The sequence below is a fragment of the Haliotis rufescens genome, unplaced genomic scaffold, assembly GCF_023055435.1.
Source record: "Haliotis rufescens isolate VD_foot unplaced genomic scaffold, xgHalRufe1.0.p SCAF_8, whole genome shotgun sequence".
NCBI classification, from domain to species: Eukaryota; Metazoa; Mollusca; class Gastropoda; order Lepetellida; family Haliotidae; genus Haliotis; species Haliotis rufescens.
The window spans coordinates 29,168,824-29,189,405 of record NW_025964372.1 but is presented as its reverse complement, the minus strand read 5'-3'; the positions used below and the strand labels follow the sequence as shown (position 1 = coordinate 29,189,405).

At 39.7% G+C, this 20,582-nt stretch overlaps 2 protein-coding genes and 1 long non-coding RNA gene across 6 annotated transcripts in view; 1 reads left to right on the top strand and 2 right to left on the bottom strand.

Moving 5' to 3' along the window:
- Positions 1–3,155: 3,155 nt before the first annotated feature.
- Positions 3,156–13,821, bottom strand: LOC124120391 (40S ribosomal protein S18). Its single transcript, XM_046483202.2, has 5 exons — positions 13,701–13,821; positions 13,169–13,270; positions 12,859–12,945; positions 11,965–12,158; positions 3,156–3,274 (listed from the first exon to the last, which is right to left on the bottom strand). Exons 1-5 carry the CDS (start codon positions 13,704–13,706, stop codon positions 3,199–3,201), a joined length of 465 nt encoding a protein of 154 aa, XP_046339158.1. The 5' UTR covers positions 13,707–13,821; the 3' UTR covers positions 3,156–3,198.
- LOC124120392 lies at positions 3,406–10,720 on the bottom strand. Its single transcript, XR_006858822.2, has 2 exons — positions 7,818–10,720; positions 3,406–6,870 (listed from the first exon to the last, which is right to left on the bottom strand). It is a non-coding gene; the product is annotated as an uncharacterized LOC124120392 (long non-coding RNA).
- The window catches only part of LOC124120390 (vacuolar protein sorting-associated protein 52 homolog), a 49,657-nt gene continuing 42,829 nt past the window's right edge, over positions 13,755–20,582 (top strand). For all 4 annotated transcript variants that reach the window (XM_046483201.2, XM_046483200.2, XM_048388936.1 and 1 more), the window contains exons 1-3: positions 13,755–13,847; positions 14,750–14,825; positions 16,619–16,671. In XM_046483201.2, the coding sequence (XP_046339157.1) occupies positions 13,782–13,847; positions 14,750–14,825; positions 16,619–16,671 (195 nt within the window). In that variant the 5' untranslated portion in view covers positions 13,755–13,781. The remainder of the gene's footprint in view (positions 13,848–14,749; positions 14,826–16,618; positions 16,672–20,582) is intronic.

Genomic DNA, 20,582 nt, shown 5'->3' with positions numbered 1-20,582 from the left:
CATGGTTCAGAAAACAGCTTCAAAGGGGCATATTTTTACCAAGTAATTATTATCCCCTGCCAAGTGAAGTAATCATCTGGTCTGTCCGTCTGTATTTCTTTTCTGCAGCATAACTTGAGAACTGTGAAAGACTTTTCATCCAAACTTGTATTAACCAGGAACTGCAGTGGTGCCTTTTGCTATTTAAAGATTTTTCAAATTTTCCTTTTCCCCTTATTTCCAAGGAAACAAGGTAAGACTTAACTGAAATGGAGGTAGATGTTGCTTCCGGATCAGAACTAAAAAACTATTCAACATTTTTCATCCAAACTTGGTAGATGTAGTAATCAGGGGCTGAAGTGTGGCCGTTTGCTATTTAGGATCCTTTTTTTTTCAATTTCCTGTTTCCATGGCAACAAGTTTGACTTTGATGACTTGTTAATTACTATTAAAAAAAAAGTTTAAGTTTCCCTATGTGGCTGTGCATACGATGCTGTGACATTGAAATCTGATATCCCTATGGAGTATTCAGTCATATAACTTGTTTTGAAGACCTGTGTGTATATGTATAAGTGAAATGTATATGCAACCATTTTTATTTGCAACTGTTTCCATGACAAATATCATTTTCAAAATAAGAAAAAGGCAGAATGTCACCCAGAAATTAATAAAGAGACCTGAAATAATAAGACAGACATGATCAAAATCGTGATTGAGTTTAGTGCCGTTTCAATCTCATTTAAATCAGATCTTAGTTCTTGCTACAGCCAAAGAAAGATCTGTGGACATCCCATTACAGGTCACGTCAGGCCGACATTGCGCAAACTTTGACCAACCAACGATATGACTGACAAGAAGTCGACATAAGCCAATAAGAAGGCTGCATTCTCGTGCTTTGCGGCACTGATTTCAAATTGGCGACTACACTTTGAAACAAATTTTGACAAATTCTTGATTAAAATTTTAAAACCTGAACAAAAATCATTCTGGAATGGCTAATAGATTTTCTAGATTGTATGGATTCAGTAGTTAAGCCTGTAACTATTGTTAGGAATACCCCCTGTTAAAGTTTTCGAGGTTGCATGATTAGAAATAACATTCCGACTGTCATTTTCATGATCTGGGAAGCAACGCTCTGATTGGATGGGATTATGTACAGGATTTACAGTAACCTCAAGACATGTCAGTCTATTGTGGTAGGCAAGTGATGCATGTAACAGTGGTGTTCCTGTTGGGAATCTGGACTTGGTTCTAGCCCATTGAGCATACATGTCTAAGCAGGGTATCCTTGTTAAACTACGTCATTAGAGCTGTGTATCGGCCAAAATAATAAATATAGAGGTTATCACGCGAGTGTATTTGGGGATGGTAAATATCCTGCATTAGGAATAAACATTGTATTTAGTGAGCCTTGGCGTGATAACCTCTTTATCATATAATGTCATTCTTTAATTCTGTGCTTCAAAATTGCTTTCCCTCTCTCACAAATATTACCGAAACATTGCGAGTTTTCCTGAAATGCGCGCATTAATATTTATTACGTCACAGGGTAAGTGATGTGTCAGTCGGACAGTGACAGTAGCCAATATAGTTCCAACTGAAATCTGTTTCTTATACAGTGGCGAAGCAACATATACGCAAAACAACAATTGTTTTTAATTGCATTTCGCGGCAATCCATCGGTCTGTCCGCTAGAGTAACTGCCCTTTGTCAAAGGGAAGCTACTCTAACCCTAGTCTATGAGATGTCACGGCCACGGTCAGACGTTGTTGACAGTCGGTCTTTCCTGTCATAACGATAAGAAGTGTACTCAGATGTACACACAGCGACAAAACGAAACAAGGTAACAATTCAAACATATTCCCGTCAAATCCAACTATTTTAATTTGTGGAGAAGGTTTCAAGCCGCAGAGGTCTACAAGCACAGATATGGCTACTGATCCTGCTTGGCAAGGCCTCGTGCCCTCGCCAAATTGTTTCGAAATTTATATCTCCAAAGTTGCCAAAACTTATAAAATGCCTTAGCTGCGTCACAGTGAGACACAGATTTTCAGTATATTAGACTGTTCTTTTGATAATGATAGCAATTATCGCTGAAGTTAATCCAGATTCCCGATGGTTAATTCTGACTCGATCGCCGAATGGCGAGTGCGACGCCATGTTTGTTTATAAACAGTGAAAGTAGTCCCTACTTGACCTTTGATATTTGCATCTCTATCCGCATATGACCCCAACGGATATCGTTTTTTTTCCCCGTTGGCTTTATCCTGCCGAGAAACCTACCCATTTTATGATAATGCGATATATTAGGAGGTAAAGTGTTTTACAGTGATTTACACTGTTTGTAGTACATCCTATTTTCTACAAACTAAAGTGAGTGAGTGAGTGAGTGAGTGGTTTTACGCCGCTTTTAGCAAAAATACAAGCAATATCAGGACGGGGGACACCAGAAATGGGCTTCACACATTGTTCCCATGTCAGGAATCAAACCTGGGTCTTCAGTGTGACGAGTGAACGCTTTAACCACTAGGCTACCCGACCACCCCAACAAACTAAAGTAATGATTACTCAGCATGGCAAGTCACCACCACTTTGGATACAAGTGAGACAATGTGAGAAAAATCCCTTTCAATTTCGAATTGAGGTATCATTCGCAAATGAATTAAAATTTCTGTGTAGATATTAGGGGAAACGACACAAATAATAACAAAAGTTATAATATTTGTTTTACCCAAAATACTGGAACACACAAACAATACTGCAATACATATCATTTGAAAAGCAGTATACCAATAATATCGTGCAGTCTTATGCGTCATTGTATCTGACTCCATGCTGACCAGTCCTTGATTTTTCCAATTAACTCTGAGCACCAGGCAGGGTAACAACTACCGTCTTGTAATGTCCTTTGGTAAGACGAGACCAGGGATAGAACCTGACATTCTGCTCTCTGGGCAGACAGGCACAGCAGACTAGGATATTTGGGAAGTCTTGAATATATACAAACTTATTTGTTTCTTGCTTTAAAGCTGCTCAGCAATATTCCAGCTCAATGATATCATATAATCCAGTCTGGATCAGACAATCCAGTGATTATCCATCGACTAGACCAGCATGGGTTTCTGGGACCAATTCTAACCCAGGGTATTTTAAAAAGAATTTACAAAAAAATCATGGAGTTTTTCTTGTTTATTTTGACATTTACAGAGCTGCGGAGATTTACTTCTTCTTGGCCACACCAACGGTCCTTCCACGACGTCCAGTGGTCTTTGTGTGCTGACCTCTGACCCTCAACCTGAAACACACAAACGTATCACTGAATCACTGGCAACACAAATATACTGGTAATAGAAAAGCAACAAAAATATTTCCTGGTAATCTAGGTAACTCTTTGTTACATTCAGAACAAAACTAGATTACAAGTTGCACAATGCTGCTCAGTTCGGCGAGTGAAAGATTGAAATCACAGAATGTCATCCACCCAGAGGGTGTGTTCATCATGGCAGCTTGTGCTTAATGATATCCGCACATTTCAGGGTTAGAAACTAACAGTTTTCATCCACTGGTCCTTATAATGGTAACATATGTCAAAACCCTTAAAAAGGGCACATTTCTACTTGTCCTTATAACACCTTTACCATTGGCAGTTTGGCAATGACTAGTTCTAATGCTGCATTTTGTCCTACATGAGAACTTTATTGAAAAGGTTACTCAGTTGTTATGTCATTCGGATCAGATTCTTAGTAATGAAGGTCAGGGCATGGTTTTATCATGGCCTACCAAACTAGGGTTCAAGGGGACCCCCAATAATTGATTTCAAGGGTCCTTACAGGAAATATGAGGGTCCTGTACATAGTAATGAAATGGTGTAGTGTACTGTACTGTAAGATTTACAAGAAGTACGGGACCTTTACATTTCTTGTCAAGAATATGGTACAATGAATATTATTTTGTGTCCTTCAGGATGCAATATATATTATTTTCTTTCTTCAGTTTATATATTCAGCCATTTGGATACATCCCAATGAAAACAATAAGGGGAATTCTGGAAAAACACAGTGGTAGATATCAGATACTCTAACAAATGGCGGATTTGGCTCAGGGTAGTGGATATTCCTATCTCTGCACACGAAGCTGCTCAGTTCGGCGAGTGAAAGATTGAAATCACAGAATGTCATCCACCCAGAGGGTGTGTTCATCATTGCAGCTTATAACACCCATGTCACACAACTTTTCACTAGTATCGTAGATGTGACGCAGACAGACCAAGGACCACATATGGGATGAACCAGCAGATGGCAAGGGGAGTAACTCTGCAGTGAAACACTGGGACACCCTTCCAGCCAGGAATCAAGAAGTTTACAATGACACATGGACGTGGGATGTGAGATTCAAGCACCCTTTACACCGCTGTCAAGGAACTTGAGAATTTTATTCACCAAGTCAGGAATCCCCTTTCAAAATCTGAGTCTGGGACTTAAAAACTATCCCCGATCCGTAAATACTATGCCCTTAGAATTCCATTTTGTACTGGGAACAATTTTTACACCTACTTTTCTATATGCAGTTAACTTTGTTACACAAATCTCTACAACTTCACATATTTATTAAGCTGCTCAGTTCGGCGAGTGAAAGATTGAAATCACAGATTATCATCCACCCAGAGGGTATGTTCATCATAGCAGCATAATACTGTGTAAACTATTTGAGGGTCATATGAGAGTGGTCATTTCAATTACTAGCCCCAACCATTAAGCTACCCCACATCGCAAGGCATTATCCATTCAATTATCAAACTGCATTTCATCACATCTGAGAGTGAGCGAGCATGTTTAATTCTGCTTTGAACAGCTTTAATAAGCTACAATTCAGTGTCAGCTTGATGCGAGTGGAAAGCCAGCAGTGATGCAGGTCTTAGACGTTTACCGCTTTGGTGAAACCAACATTCTGACAAACAAACCAAGAAACAATTGGCATATCTGGGATTTGAACCAATGATCACCAGTTTCTGGCAAGCCTAAGGGTGCACACCTGTACACAGATTTGTGGCCCCTTACACAACTGGGCCAACCGTGCCCAGCGTTACATTTAATCATCAGGAGCAGTGCTTTACTTCAGGCTGAAAAATGCTGCTCAGTTCGGCGAGTGAAAGATTGAAATCACAGAATATCATCCACCCAAAGGGTATGTTCATCATTGCAGCAACATTTTTTTACATTTTCAATTTTCATTAAGATCATTTTTCACTTTTAACATGACATTTCTGTCACATCTAGACTCAACATCGACATTGGACAGCGTATGTAATAAACCCATCTACAAATGCTCAAACACATCATCATGTCCCTAAATCTACATGCAATCAACATTTATGACTGAAAATACACAATGGTAGCCATCAGGGCACTCTAAAAAGAAAATGGCCGATTTGGCCCAGTAGGACTTTCTATCTCTGTACACAAAGCTGCTCAGTTCGGCGAGTGAAAGATTGAAATCACAGAATGTCATCCACCCAGAGGGTGTGTTCATCATGGCAGCGTAACACTGTCACTTATTGTTGGACAGCTCAATCTACAAAACAACTAAGGAACATTCATCTGGTGCTAGGACATTACCAACATATCTAGTTTAATGTATTGACCTACTTTGCAAACCCCAAATATACAGAACACAACATATCCTGAAAACAGTAATGAAGCTATCTCTTAATCCTGTTCAGGCATATTTCTGAATATAACCATGTATTTAGCATGTTTAACACCTCATGAACAAACAACATAAAATAATACACTGGGTAATCGAGATGTTGCAACTCGACCATTAGATACTTGACTACTTCAAACAGGAACAGTTCTAGTGCGAATGGGTGTTCTGAAATTACACACAATGCTGCTCAGTTCGGCGAGTGAAAGATTGAAATCACAGAGTGTCATCCACCCAGAGGGTATGTTCATCATGGCAGCATAATTAAAGTTAAAGCTCAATCCATTAAGTATAGTCGTCATGACGGTTAAAGCTGTCGCCCAATGATGCCCGTCCCAGTCTTACTGTACACCCAGGCACAACTTGGAAATGTCACCCTTAGCAATAATAATTCTTCTCTTCATGTGAGCATCTTAAATGAAGACAAAATACAGCTGACGTTAACTATTTCCTACTCCTGAGACAACTCAATCTTACAAAAACAGAGCCAGATTATATTAATGTGTTGTTTCAAGATGCCCAAACAAACAATTTAAGACAAGATTTTCATAAAAAAGAAAGTTGTACATCTACAGATGGGAGGAATATAACTTTCCAATTATTTCTCAATCAGCTGCTCAGTTCGGCGAGTGAAAGATTGAAATCACAGAATGTCATCCACCCAGAGGGTGTGTTCATCATGGCAGCGTAACACTGTCACTTTTTGTTGCACAGCTCGATCTACAAAATATCTAAGGAACATTCATCTGGTGCCAGGACATTACCAACATATCCAGTTTAATGTATTGACCTACTTTGCAAACCCCAAATATACAGAACACAACAGTTTGTGCAGTGTGGTAAAAGATGCTAATTCCATAATCAAAATTATCCCGAAAACAGTAATGAAGCTATCTCTTAATCCTGTTCAGGCATATTTCTGATTATAACCATGTACTTAGCATGTTTAACACCTCATGAACAAACAACACAAAATAATACACTGGGTAATCGAGATGTTGCAACTCGACCATTTGATACTTGACTACTTCAAACAGGAACAGTTCTAGTGCGAAGGGGTATTCTGAAATTACACACAATGCTGCTCAGTTCGGCGAGTGAAAGATTGAAATCACAGAATGTCATCCACCCAGAGGGTGTGTTCATCATGGCAGCATAATTAAAGTTAAAGCTCAATCCACAGCTGACCTCAAGCATGCAATCCGAAATCTATTGTTACAACTTCTGTATGTCTTTTAAAGTATAGTCATTATGACGGTCAAAGCTGTCGCCCAGTGAAGCCCGTCCCAGTCTTACTCTTCATCCAGGCATAACTTGGAAATGTCACCCTAAACAAAGTAATTCTTCTCTTCATGTGAGCATCTTAAATGAAGACAAAATACAGCTAACGTTAACTATTTCCTACTCCTGAGACAACTCAATCTTACAAAAACAGAGCCAGATTATATTAATGTGTTGTTTCAAGATGCCCAAACAAACAATTTAAGACAAGATTTTCATAAAAAAGAAAGTTGTACATCTACAGTTGGGAGGAATATAACTTTCCAATTATTTCTCAATCAGCTGCTCAGTTCGGCGAGTGAAAGATTGAAATCACAGAATGTCATCCACCCAGAGGGTGTGTTCATCATGGCAGCGTAACACTGTCACTTTTTGTTGCACAGCTCGATCTTCAAAATATCTAAGGAACATTCATCTGGTGCCAGGACATTACCAACATATCCAGTTTAATGTATTGACCTACTTTGCAAACCCCAAATATACAGAACACAACAGTTTGTGCAGTGTGGTAAAAGATGCTAATTCCATAATCAAAATTATCCTGAAAACAGTAATGAAGCTATCTCTTAATCCTGTTCAGGCATATTTCTGAATATAACCATGTACTTAGCATGTTTAACATCTCATGAACAAACATAAAATAATACACTGGGTAATCCAGATGTTGCAACTCGACCATTTGATACTTGACTACTTCAAACAGGAACAGTTCTAGTGCGAAGGGGTGTTCTGAAATTACACACAATGCTGCTCAGTTCGGCGAGTGAAAGATTGAAATCACAGAATGTCATCCACCCAGAGGGTATGTTCATCATGGCAGCATAATTAAAAGTAAAGCTCAATCCACAGCTGACCTCAAGCATGCAATGAGTGCGTCATGTTTCCTAAATCCATAGTTACAAGTTCTGTATGTCTTCTAAAGTATAGTCGTTATGACGGTTAAAGCTGTCGCCCAGTGATGCCTGTCCCAGTCTTACTGTACACCCAGGCATAACTTGGAAATGTCACCCTAAACAAAGTAATTCTTCTCTTCATGTGAGCATCTTAAATGAAGACAAAATACAGCTAACGTTTACTAGTTCCTACTCCTGAGACAACTCAATCTTACCACAACAGAGCCAGATTATATATTGGGGTTGTTTCAAGATGCCAAATTATCCAACAACTTAAGACAAGATTTTCATAAAAAGTTGTTTTGAAAATAAAGTGTCAGAATACATCTACAGATGTTGTCGATGGAAGGAACAGAACTTTCCAATTATTTCTCAATCAGCTGCTCAGTTCGGCGAGTGAAAGATTGAAATCACAGAATGTCATCCACCCAGAGGGTGTGTTCATCATGGCAGCGTAACACTGTCAACTTTTGTTGGACAGCTCAATCTACAAAACATCTAAGGAACATTCATCTGGCGCCAGGACACTACCAACATATCTAGTTCTAACTGTTTATTGTATTGGCCGACTTTGCAAACCCAAAATATACAGAACACAACAGTTTGTGCAGTGTGGTAAAAGATGCCGATTCCATAATCAAAATTATCCTGAAAATAGTAATGAAGCTATCTCTTAATCCTGTTCAGGCATATTTCTGAATATAACCATGTACTTAGCATGTTTAACATCTCATGAACAAACATAAAATAATACACTGGGTAATCCAGATGTTGCAACTCGACCATTTGATACTTGACTACTTCAAACCTAAACAGTTCTAGTGCGAAGGGGTGTTCTGAAATTACACACAATGCTGCTCAGTTCGGCGAGTGAAAGATTGAAATCACAGAATGTCATCCACCCAGAGGGTGTGTTCATCATGACAGCTTATTACATTATAAATCTTGTGACTTCAAGAAGCAAGGCGGGCTGCTGACTCAAAACTGTAACCTGCCTTTGAAATTTACAGCTTTATCAATGTTTATAACCGCAAAGGTTGTTCCGCTCTCACACAATGTCAGATTCAAAACTGTCACTGTCAGTGTAGCATAGCAATGAAATTTCCTTCTCAACACTCGGGCAGGTAGGAATACATTTCACCTATCCTGACAAAAGTGTTACCAGCCACGGGATGGAAGACAGACAGCTATTTCGGACACTGCACGTAATTAAAACATGTTTCTGTATCTTGTGGAAACAAAAATATTAATCATTGATTTGACTGAAGTATCAAATAAATTATCAAATAAATTATTGCAGATGACCAAAGCCTGTATGAAACTTCATTCATTGGGAACAACAAAAAGGAATTTGTTTCTCCATAACCCAGATCTAATAGAGAACCTTGCCAACATGGGTTATCTGTTGACGTCTGCTCAGTTCGGCGAGTGAAAGATTGAAATCACAGAATGTCATCCACCCAGAGGGTGTGTTCATCATGGCAGAGTAACGCTCACATATTAACTAAACTTTAATCACAAGGCTATTCCAATCAGAGCAATCTGTAGGTCAATCCAAGAAAATTCTAAAATAGCAACGTTTTATTTTGTTGATGCCAAAAGTTATTTTGCTTCTAAGTATTTGGAGATATTAAAACACACTAATTCCATTTTGTGTAACATTACAGTGGGTCTTCACACTCATTGTGATGAAAAGGTCTTTGAAAGGCATTTAGAAGTGATACACATAAGGAAGAGAATATATGGATGTCATTATGAGGCACTACTGCACACCACTTGGTTACCAATAACTCAAAATAACTGGTGACAATATCCGTTTAAGATATCTTTTGGCTCCTTAAATATTCTTGTTTGGAGCCCGAAAAAAAAAAAAATGAATTTAGGGCTGTAAAATGATGACACAAATGTGCAGATAAAAATATAATCGAACTATTAACCGATCTTACTTTCACAAAATACTTCCTAAAACGTACCTCTGCTCAGTTCGGCGAGTGAAAGATTGAAATCACAGAATGTCATCCACCCAGAGGGTATGTTCATCATTGCAGAGATACATTTTATAAGGCATATTTACTAGCACTTATTACAAAAATCAGAAAGCTGAATTGAAAAAATTATGTGTGAACATTTCCAAAATATAGCATAAAACAGATTCAGTTACCATGGTTACAACTCACTGACCGACTTATTGCACACATACATTGTAAGGGCATACACTGTGAAAGATGTCTTAGGAGCATAGTGCTGTCAAACAAGGATAATGGTTTTCATTATATTTTGGTTTGAACATATGACCTATCATCAACCGAGCTTATTGCTACCAGAGGGTGTCATCGATTTGACATTTTGGTATCGATGTTGACTCAGCATCAAGATATATTGAAAAAGATGAATTAACCTGCATGTGTACCAAAAGATAAATATCACCTGTGTAAACCTGCAATTTAATGCTAAATGTGAACCAGGCTGATCCATCAAATTTTTAAACTTGAAATTTCTGCCTTATCACTGTCCATCTTATCTATGGCAATCTCAATAAACTGATAAATGTAAACAATTCTATGGCAGTGAATTATTAATTCACTATCAATATGGTATCGAGATTAAATATTAAGAGATATGTCGACATCACTATTTACAATGACATCTCTAACTACTACTTTGAAAGAATGTTACAAGAGCTTGGCATTGGACCAGTGGCTGAAGTACTGAATGCAAATGTACCAACATCTGGAAGCTCAGGAATAATCAATCACAGACCACAACAGCCAGCTGACACATTGTTGGGAATCCTCACAAGGTACTTGCACTCAACATTCTCATGATTTGTTTAGGAGATAAACATACTGTGTTTTCAATGTAGAGCTAGGTTACCTGTAGATTTAACCCCGCTAAATTGAATTTGGAACCGAACGCGCAGCGTGAGGTTTCAAATGTTAAATTTAGCGCGGTTAAATCTACAGGTAACCTAGCTCTACATTGAAAACACAGTATGTTTATCTCCATTCTACCATGACTAAATAAAACGCGAACTCTTTGGTGTTAGCAAATATACTGAGTGAAGCGGCATGGGTTCAGTTCAGTGTCTTGAGTGGATTATCGATCTTAATTACGGAATCACCGAACAAAATATGGTGCTGTATATACTCAAGCAGTTTGTTTACACCGTTATACTTCACTCGAACATATGACAGGCATTGAAAGCATATAAGCACAGCAACTTGGTAAGCTAACATGAGGTGGGCATCCCTAAAGAAAACAAAGAAAGCTTTGCAAGGCTTTCGCTCCACATCGCGCATCACGATTATGACGTCATATCGCTCATTGTGACGCAAAAAATATGACGTCTAAGTCGTATATAGAAAAGCGCCAAAATTCCAAGCTCTCTGTTGTCTCCAAAACGTAAATACATTCCCTTTGTTAATTTCTGTCGTGTTTTTCTGCACGTAATGTATTGCCACACATCCTTTGAATATTGTAGTAACCGCATCTGTGCATTTCGTAACCTGTAATTGTAGATATAATTATTTAAATATGCCTAGCGACAATGACTGAAAATAGTACTATTCTGTGAATATTAGCTTCCGCGGTGATGCGGCCGTCAAACCAGCTGTTTCAATCAGAGGGGGTTTATTGTGATTTAATAGCCTCTGATTGACCAATCAGAATCGAGTAAATTCCAAATTCATGGTAGAATTGTTGTTTAACGCTGCACTTAGCAATGTTCCAGCTATATGACATGATGACATGCATGAACCAAGTCAGCGAGTCTGATCACCTGATCCCGTTGGTCGCCTTTTACGGCAAGCATGGGTTGCAACATTCTCATGAAGCCTATTTGAATCTGCTCCTATGACTGAGTGAGTTTGATTTTACGCAGCTTAGCAATATTCTAGCAATGTCATGGCCAAGGACACCAGAAATGGGCTTCACACGTTGTACCCATGTCAGGAATTGAACCTGGGTCTTCAACATGACGAGCAAACGCTTTACTCACTAGGCTACCCGAACACCCCCTGCTCCTATGACAAGACTGGAGTACTGGAGGCTTTTTCTGCCCAGAATCCTTGCAAGGGACTTGCTCCCCTGGGCTGGTCCATGTACTCACCCCCAGTAGTGACGGAGACCTCGGTGGTTCCTGATCTTCTTCAATCTCTCCAAATCCTCACGAAGTTTGTTGTCGAGCATGTTGGCCAGGACCTGGTTGAACTTGCCATCCTTCACATCCTTCTGTCTGTTGAGAAACCAATCTGGGATCTTGTACTGGCGGGGGTTCGTCATCACTGTGATCACCCTATCCACCTACAACAAACAGCCAAGTATCAAGCATCTGCGAAACATGAATGTGAAGAAAGTGCAGGTAGTCAATGTTTTGTTTGTTTTGTAACGCCTCACTCAGCTATATTAGAGTAACGTTTCAGCTATATGATGGTGGTCTGTAAATAACAGTCTGGACCAGACAATCCAGTGATTGACATGGACCTCGATCCATGCATTTGGGATATGCCAGTGTAAGCAACCAAGTCAGCGAGCCTGAACAGAGTTTTATCTAGACCTGCTCGGGCCGATATTCGGCCACAAGTCTGAAGCAGTAAAATTCCAAATAGGACTACAAAAGTTTCTATTTCATGTAAATATAGTTATAACTAATGTGATCGCTTTGTTGACATGGTTGAGGTGACTTGTATTCCATTGATAAAAGAAACAAAAAAAGGAAGATGCCCCATTTTTACATTATCTATTGAATTGAACATAACTATCAAGCAGAAATTTAGAGCTACTCAGTTCGGCGAGTGAAAGATTGAAATCACTGGTTTTCATCCACCCAAGAGGGTATATTCATCATTGTAGCTCTCTTAAAATCAAAGTTAATACAACTGCATTCCAATTGATTTGGTAATGTGAGGTCATCCATTCAACACTGGTGAAACAACAGCATACAAACATGTTATGTCATTTATTATATTTTAAATATAACCTGTGCGTAGATGTTCAATCATACCTCCTCATCAGAAAGCTCTCCTGCACGTTTAGTAAGGTCGATGTTTGCCTTCTTCAACACAACGTTGGAGAATCTACGACCCATACCCTGAAATGAAATCAAATAATGTTAACAAGTTTCACCAAGTCTTTAGTGAAAATCACTCTGGACCCAAAGTACTAAGTTGTGATAAAAATACAATGATGGTAGTCTTCAGTGACTATTAGCATTTGAGGGCTATATTTCCTCAATGCTTCAGAATTTCTTTAATTAATATTCGTCCATACTAGTGAACAAATAATCTACATATGCAAGAAAGTACTGTACACACCTTAATTGCTGTAAGGGCGAACATAATCTTTGTGCGTCCATCAATGTTGGTGTTCATCACACGCAAGATGTGCTGGAACTTCTCGGGTATAACCAGAGACCCCTGAAAAGAAATATCCTGTTTATACAAATATCCAATAAACACGCAAACAAATCGAACCCCATCAAGTCACGTTCCGAGATAAAGTTGAAATGGATACTTCAGCTTGATATGTTGCCTAGAATTGCCAAATAAAGAGTTGATATATTTCAAAGATCTGGGCAATGGTTCATATATATCGCCACACAGTATTGGTTACAGCTTCCTAAAATATAAATAGCAAGCCTTGTGAAATATCAGACGATCAGAAGTGCAACTACCCGTAAAACAATATGTCACAGTAACACAGAAATCAATTTTTTAAAATTAAAATCGTGTCAAATATGGCAAGTCAACATATCAATGTTTGATTCTGATGGGTTTTATTTTTCATAAATATCATATATATCCATGGATGAGTGGATTATAATCTGGAGTCGCTTCCACAACTCACCGACATGTTGGAGGCTTAGCGGAAAAGGAAGTAGAAGGGCGATAACTGTGGAAGACGAGTGACAACTTCCGCCTTCTCAAAATGTCGGCAGTCATAGCAGATGACACGAAGACTAGCGATGGTATTATTGGCATTGGAGAAGAAGTGGTAATCCTTTAATTAATGGTTATATAAATTTGTCTAGCAATACAGTTTTTGAGACGATTCTATTTTGTTTGTTCTTAATTCAAATTTGCTTGACCTAAATAAAGTAATGGTATTTATCGGCGAGAGTGAAAACCGAATTTACAGTTTGCACTGTGTTGGGTAGTGTATACAGTTTCTTTCTCCTTAAAAAAAAAAAGTTAGATCGTCTCAGGTCTCGCTAGAGACGAATTAAGCAGCCGTTAAGTGACCTCTTCTGAGAAGTGGGACAAGTATATCTTGTCATTAAATACATTAACCAGTGCATAAACACTTTACCATGATGAAGTTCTCAATCTCATGTGCTTCCCTCTGAGCTCACTGGCACATCACAGCGTGCACATGATGATTTGACTTTTTGCTCGTTTTTATTATAATAAATGATGAGCAAAATCATAAAAAGAATACATATGAGCACCTTGTTAAAAAAATATTTAGAATACATAACATGCCTCGTGTGTAGCTAACTAGTTTGTAAACAAGATAATGCATGTTTAGTTCAGTCATTGCTTATAATCTGTGTCATTTTCCCTCTAAAATACGTTTTTACAGACTAATTTGGCACCACCATAGAAGTAGTAAGGTTGGTCATGAGCTGTTGTAATCTGGTTGTATTACCACAAGCCAACAGAATACATCAGTTCTGGCAACAAATATATTCAGTTTTCATAAAATTGAAATTATATGTTCAGCAAATTTTCAATTTCAAGGTAGGATTTATGTACAAAGATAACATAATGAGGAAGTTAAACATGCTGATAAGTTAACGTTGTTAAAAACACTAAAGAAGTGTTCATTGTCAATATTTTGGAAAATGCTGGAGCTGCAATGCTACATCGCCATTATCATGATCATATATGTTGCAGGGTATTGAAGAGGTTCATCTCAATCTGGGAGAACTGGACTTGACGTCAAATGAGTTTCTCCTGGATGAAGTCGATGGTGAGACCAGTGGGGATTATTTGATATGGGGTTTCTCAAGTTGCTTAAAAGCTTAAAAAACATTAGAACCAGACTGAATCGTCAATGGGCCACTATGTAAGCTGTCTGGATATGACCAGGGAAATTTTAAACATATATTACCTGCTCATAGATCAATATTTGACCCAAAATCTGCAGCAAATATCATTGAAGAATTGGGGTGTCAAATTGAGGCTGGATCTATTATTTTGCCACAAGTCTGCTCATTTTGGACCAAACCAGACCTTTTATGCCATTGACATAGACAAATTACTTCAAATACCTTTGACGATTCATAGTATGTGCACGTTACTATTTTTGTTTAACCCAATATTTACCTTATCTCAGCAATCTTCTAAAGCAATGGGGGTCACTGGTGGCCCAGTCGTCTAAGCCGCTGCAATTCGCTGTGCAGAGTTGCATTCCTTGGGCACGCCAGAAACCTATGATTGTGGGTTCAAATCACGGTTCACCCCGATTATGTTTCTAGGTTTGTCAGCACCATACCCGTGCTCATGGGTTTCACCGAAGTGGTAAACGTCTGAGACCTGCATCACTTCGGGCTTTCCTCCCACATTGAGCTGACACGCCGTGATATAACTGGAATACTGTAAAAAGCGGCGTTTAGCCCAACTCACTCATTCACTCACTCACTCTAAAACAATGTACAGTGGAAACAGCATGTTCCCAAGGCAAGGGAGTTAACTGACTCTAAAATCCAGTTTCCACTTTTGCCCAAATAGGCTGGAATTTCGTGGCTCGATCGTAGCGCCGCTGGTGGCTATTACAAGTTATACCTCTTCTAATTCCATTCTAATTCCCTCCTGTTGACCACTCAGATTCCACCTCTGATATCACTTGCATTTGCTTTAAACAAAATGGCAGCTCCCAGTCAAGATCTGATCACTTGAGCACACTCTGTAAATCGTGCAATTGTCCGATATTTGCACTGAAGTTTGTGAAACAGATGTCAATTTCGTTACGCCATTTTCATTGGACTATTCACAGACAAGGGTGGAAACTTGACTTTTACAGTCAGTTAACTCCTTGCCTCAGGAAGATTTGTTAACAGTGGACCTGCTGAACTAAACAAAAAAATGTGCACTGTTGAAAGATAAAGACACTATTGTAATAGTCATGGAAGCAATGGACTATTGATATCATTATTCTGACCTCTGTAGCTATAGCATCAGGTACTATTAGAAAAGGGAGGTAGCTTCAGGCTTTCGTGATGTTTCTGTGTTTATTTGTTTGTTGTTTAACGCTGCACTCAGCAATATTCCAGTTATATGATGGTGGTCTGTAAATAATCGAGTTTGGACCAGACAATCCAGTGATTGACATCATGAGCATCGATCTACGAAATTGGGATACGATGACATGCATCAACCAAGTCAGCGAGCCTGACCACCTGATTCTGTTAGTCGCCTCTTACGACAAGCATAGTCGCCTTTTGGGTTGCTGAAGACCAATTCTACCCCGGATCTCCACAGGTCGATGTTGCTGTGAAAATTTACATGAACCCAATACTGTTGCAATAGTTACAATAGTTATAAGCTCCAGTAGTTATACCCCAGTAGGGGCGGTAGCGAATGGTTAAAGCGTTCGCTCGTCACGCCGAAGACCTGGGTTCGATTCCTGACATGGGTACAACGTGTGAAGCCCATTTGCTGTGTCCCCTGCCGTGACATTGCTGAAATATTGCTCAAAGCCGCGTAAAACCTCACTCACTCACTCACTCATACCCCAGTAATTTGGTGTGTGTCGTATTTCAGTACACATCCAGCAGAACCTTGAAGATGACATTGTGAAGGAAGCCCTGAAGACTGTAAGTAATCAGTAGAGAATTTTCAGCGAGCTGTGAGGAGTTATTTTTATGGCCCCTGTGAATGAAGCTGTGGCCTTTTAGCAAGGGACAGCATTCATTCTCTGGTGGACCAGTCTAAGGCACTGCGATTAGCTGTGAAGAGTTGCGTCCATTGGGCACGTCAGAAACCTATGATTGTGGGTTCAAATCCTGCTTCGCCTGATTATGTTTCTAGGTTGTCAGCACGTCTTTCACAGGTTCTTCTATAAATAGCCCATTGTCATTTTAAGAAAGATGAAGAGAAATGTTTGAAATTACAAAGTAATTGAACAATATGTTGACATCAGTGCAAATGACATTTAAGAATTGACCTTAACTTTGTGTGAGTTCATTGGAGTAAGCACCTTCATAGAGTGAGGGCCAAACATTGTATGAACGACATCGCAAGCTCCGATATCGAGAATATTCGTTCACGAATATAAAGGGTTTACGGGTTGTTTCACCACACCAGGCACCAGACAACACAAACATAAAGGGTTTACGGGTTGTTATACAATGCCATAGACCAGACAAGACAAATATATAGAGTTTAAGGGTTATAATACCACACCAGGGACCAGGCAACATAAACATTAAGAGTTTACAGGTTGTTTCACCACACCAGGCAAACATTAAGGCTTTATGGGTTATTATACCTCACCAGTGACCAGACAACACAAACATTAAGGCTTTACGGGTATTAACACCACACCTGGGACCAGACAACACAAACATAAAGGGTTTATGAGTTGTTACACCACACCAGGGACCACGCAACACAAACAAAGGGTTTACGGGTTGTTTCACTGCTCCAGGGACCAGACAACACAAACATAAAGGGTTAACAGGTTGTTACACCGCTCCAGGGACCTGACAACACAAACATGAAGGGTTTACAGGTTGTTACACTGCTCCAGGGAATACAACACAAACATAAAGGGTTTACAGGTTGTTACACCGCTCCAGGAACCAGACAACACAAACATAAAGGGTTTACAGGTTGTTATACCACACCAGGGACCAGACAACACAAACATAAAGGGTGTATGGGTTGGTACACCGCTCCAGGGAATACAACACAAACATAAAGGGTTTACAGGTTGTTATACCACACCTGGGACCAGACAGCACAAACATAAAGGGTTTACGGGTTATTATACCACACTAAGGACCAGACAACACAAACATTTGGAGTTTATGGGTTGTTACACCGCACCAGTGACCAGACAAGATAGACATTTTTGGTTTCTGGGTTATTACACCACACCTGGGACCATACAACACAAACATGAAGGGTTTACGGGTTATTATACCATACCAGGGACCATACAACACAAACATAAATGGTTTACGGGTTGTTACACCGCTCCAGGGACCAGACAACACAAACATAAAGGCTTTACGGGTTTTTACACCACACCTTGAAGCAGACAACACAAACATTAAGGCTTTACGGGTTATAACACCACACCTTGGAGCAGACAAGACAGACATTTAGGCTTTGTGGATTATTACACCACACCTTGGAGCAGACAACACAAACATTAAGGCTTTACGGGTTATTACACCACACCTTGGAGCAGACAACACAAACATTAAGGCTTTGTGGATTATTACACCACACCTTGAAGCAGACAACACAAACATAAAGGCTTTACAGGTTATTATACCAAACCAGTGACCAGACAAGACAGACATTTTTGGTTTCTGGGTTATTACACCACACGTTGGAGCAGACAACACAAACATTAAGGCTTTACGGGTTATTACACCACACCTTGGAGCAGACAACACAAACATTAAGGCTTTGTGGATTATTACACCACACCTTGAAGCAGACAACACAAACATAAAGGCTTTACAGGTTATTACACCACACCTTGGAGCAGACAACACAAACATTAAGGCTTTACGGGTTGTCATACCACACCTTGGAGCAGACAACACAAACATTAAGGCTTTCAAGTTATTACACCACACCTTGAAGCAGACAACACAAACATTAAGGCTTTCAAGTTATTACACCACACCTTGGAGCAGACAACACAAACATTAAGGCTTTCAAGTTATTACACCACACCTTGGAGCAGACAACACAAACATTAAGGCTTTACGGGTTATTACACCACACCTTGGAGCAGACAACACAAACATTAAGGCTTTATGGTTTATTATACCACACCAGGGACAATACAACAGAAACATAAAGGGTTTACGGGTTGTTACACCGCTCCAGGGACCAGACAACACAAACATAAAGGGTTTACGGGTTATTAAACCACACCTTGGAGCAGACAACACAAACATTAAGGCTTTGTGGATTATTACACCACACGTTGGAGCAGACAACACAAACATTAAGGCTTTACGGGTTATTATACCAAACCAGTGACCAGACAAGACAGACATTTTGGGTTTCTTGGTTATTACACCACACCTTGGAGCAGACAACACAAACATTAAGGCTTTACGGGTTATTACACCACACCTTGGAGCAGACAACACAAACATTAAGGCTTTCAAGTTATTACACCACACCTTGGAGCAGACAACACAAACATGTGGAGTTTATGGGTTGTAACACCGCACCAGTGACCAGACAACACAAACATTTGGAGTTTATGGGTTGTAACACCGCACCAGTGACCAGACAACACAAACATTTGGAGTTTATGGGTTGTAACACCGCACCAGTGACCAGACAAGACAGACATTTTGGGTTTCTGGGTTATTACACCACACCTGGGACCAGACAAAACAAACATGAAGGGTTTACGGGTTATTATACCATACAAGGGACCATACAACACAAACATAAATGGTTTACGGGTTGTTACACCGCTCCAGGGACCAGACAACACAAACATAAAGGGTTTACGGGTTGTTACACCGCTCCAGGGAATACAACACAAACATAAAGGGTTTACAGGTTGTTACACCGCTCCAGGGAATACAACACAAACATAAAGGGTTTACAGGTTGTTACACCGCTCCAGGGAATACAACACAAACATAAATGGTTTATGGGTTGTTACACCCCTCCAGGGACCAGACAACACAAACATTAAGGGTTTACAAGTTATTATACCACACCTTGGACCAGACAACACAGACATTTGGAGTTTATTGGTTGTTACACCGCACCAGTGATCATACAAGATAGACATTTTGGGTTTCTTGGTTATTACACCACACCTGGGACCAGACAACACAAACATTTGGAGTTTATGGGTTGTTACACCACACCAGTAACCATACAAGACAGACATTTTGGGTTTCTGGGTTATTACACCACATGTTGGAGGAGACAACACAAACATTTGGAGTTTATGGGTTGTTACACCGCTCCAGGGACAAGACAACACAAACATAAAGGGTTTACAAGTAATTATACCACACCTGGGACCAGACAACACGAACATTTGGAGTTTATGGGTTGTAACACCGCACCAGTGACCAGACAAGATAGACATTTTGGGTTTCTTGGTTATTACACCACACCTGGGACCAGACAACACAAACATGAAGGGTTTACGGGTTATTACACCACACCAGGGACCATACAACACAAACATAAAGGGTTTACGGGTTGTTACACCGCTCCAGGGACCAGACAACACAAACATTTGGAGTTTATGGGTTGTAACACCGCACCAGTGACCAGACAAGACAGACATTTTTGGTTTCTGGGTTATTACACCACACCTGGGACCATACAACACAAACATGAAGGGTTTACGGGTTATTATACCATACCAGGGACCATACAACACAAACATAAATGGTTTACGGGTTGTTACACCACTCCAGGGACCAGACAACACAAACATAAAGGGTTTACGGGTTGTTACACCGCTCCAGGGAATACAACACAAACATAAAGGGTTTATGGG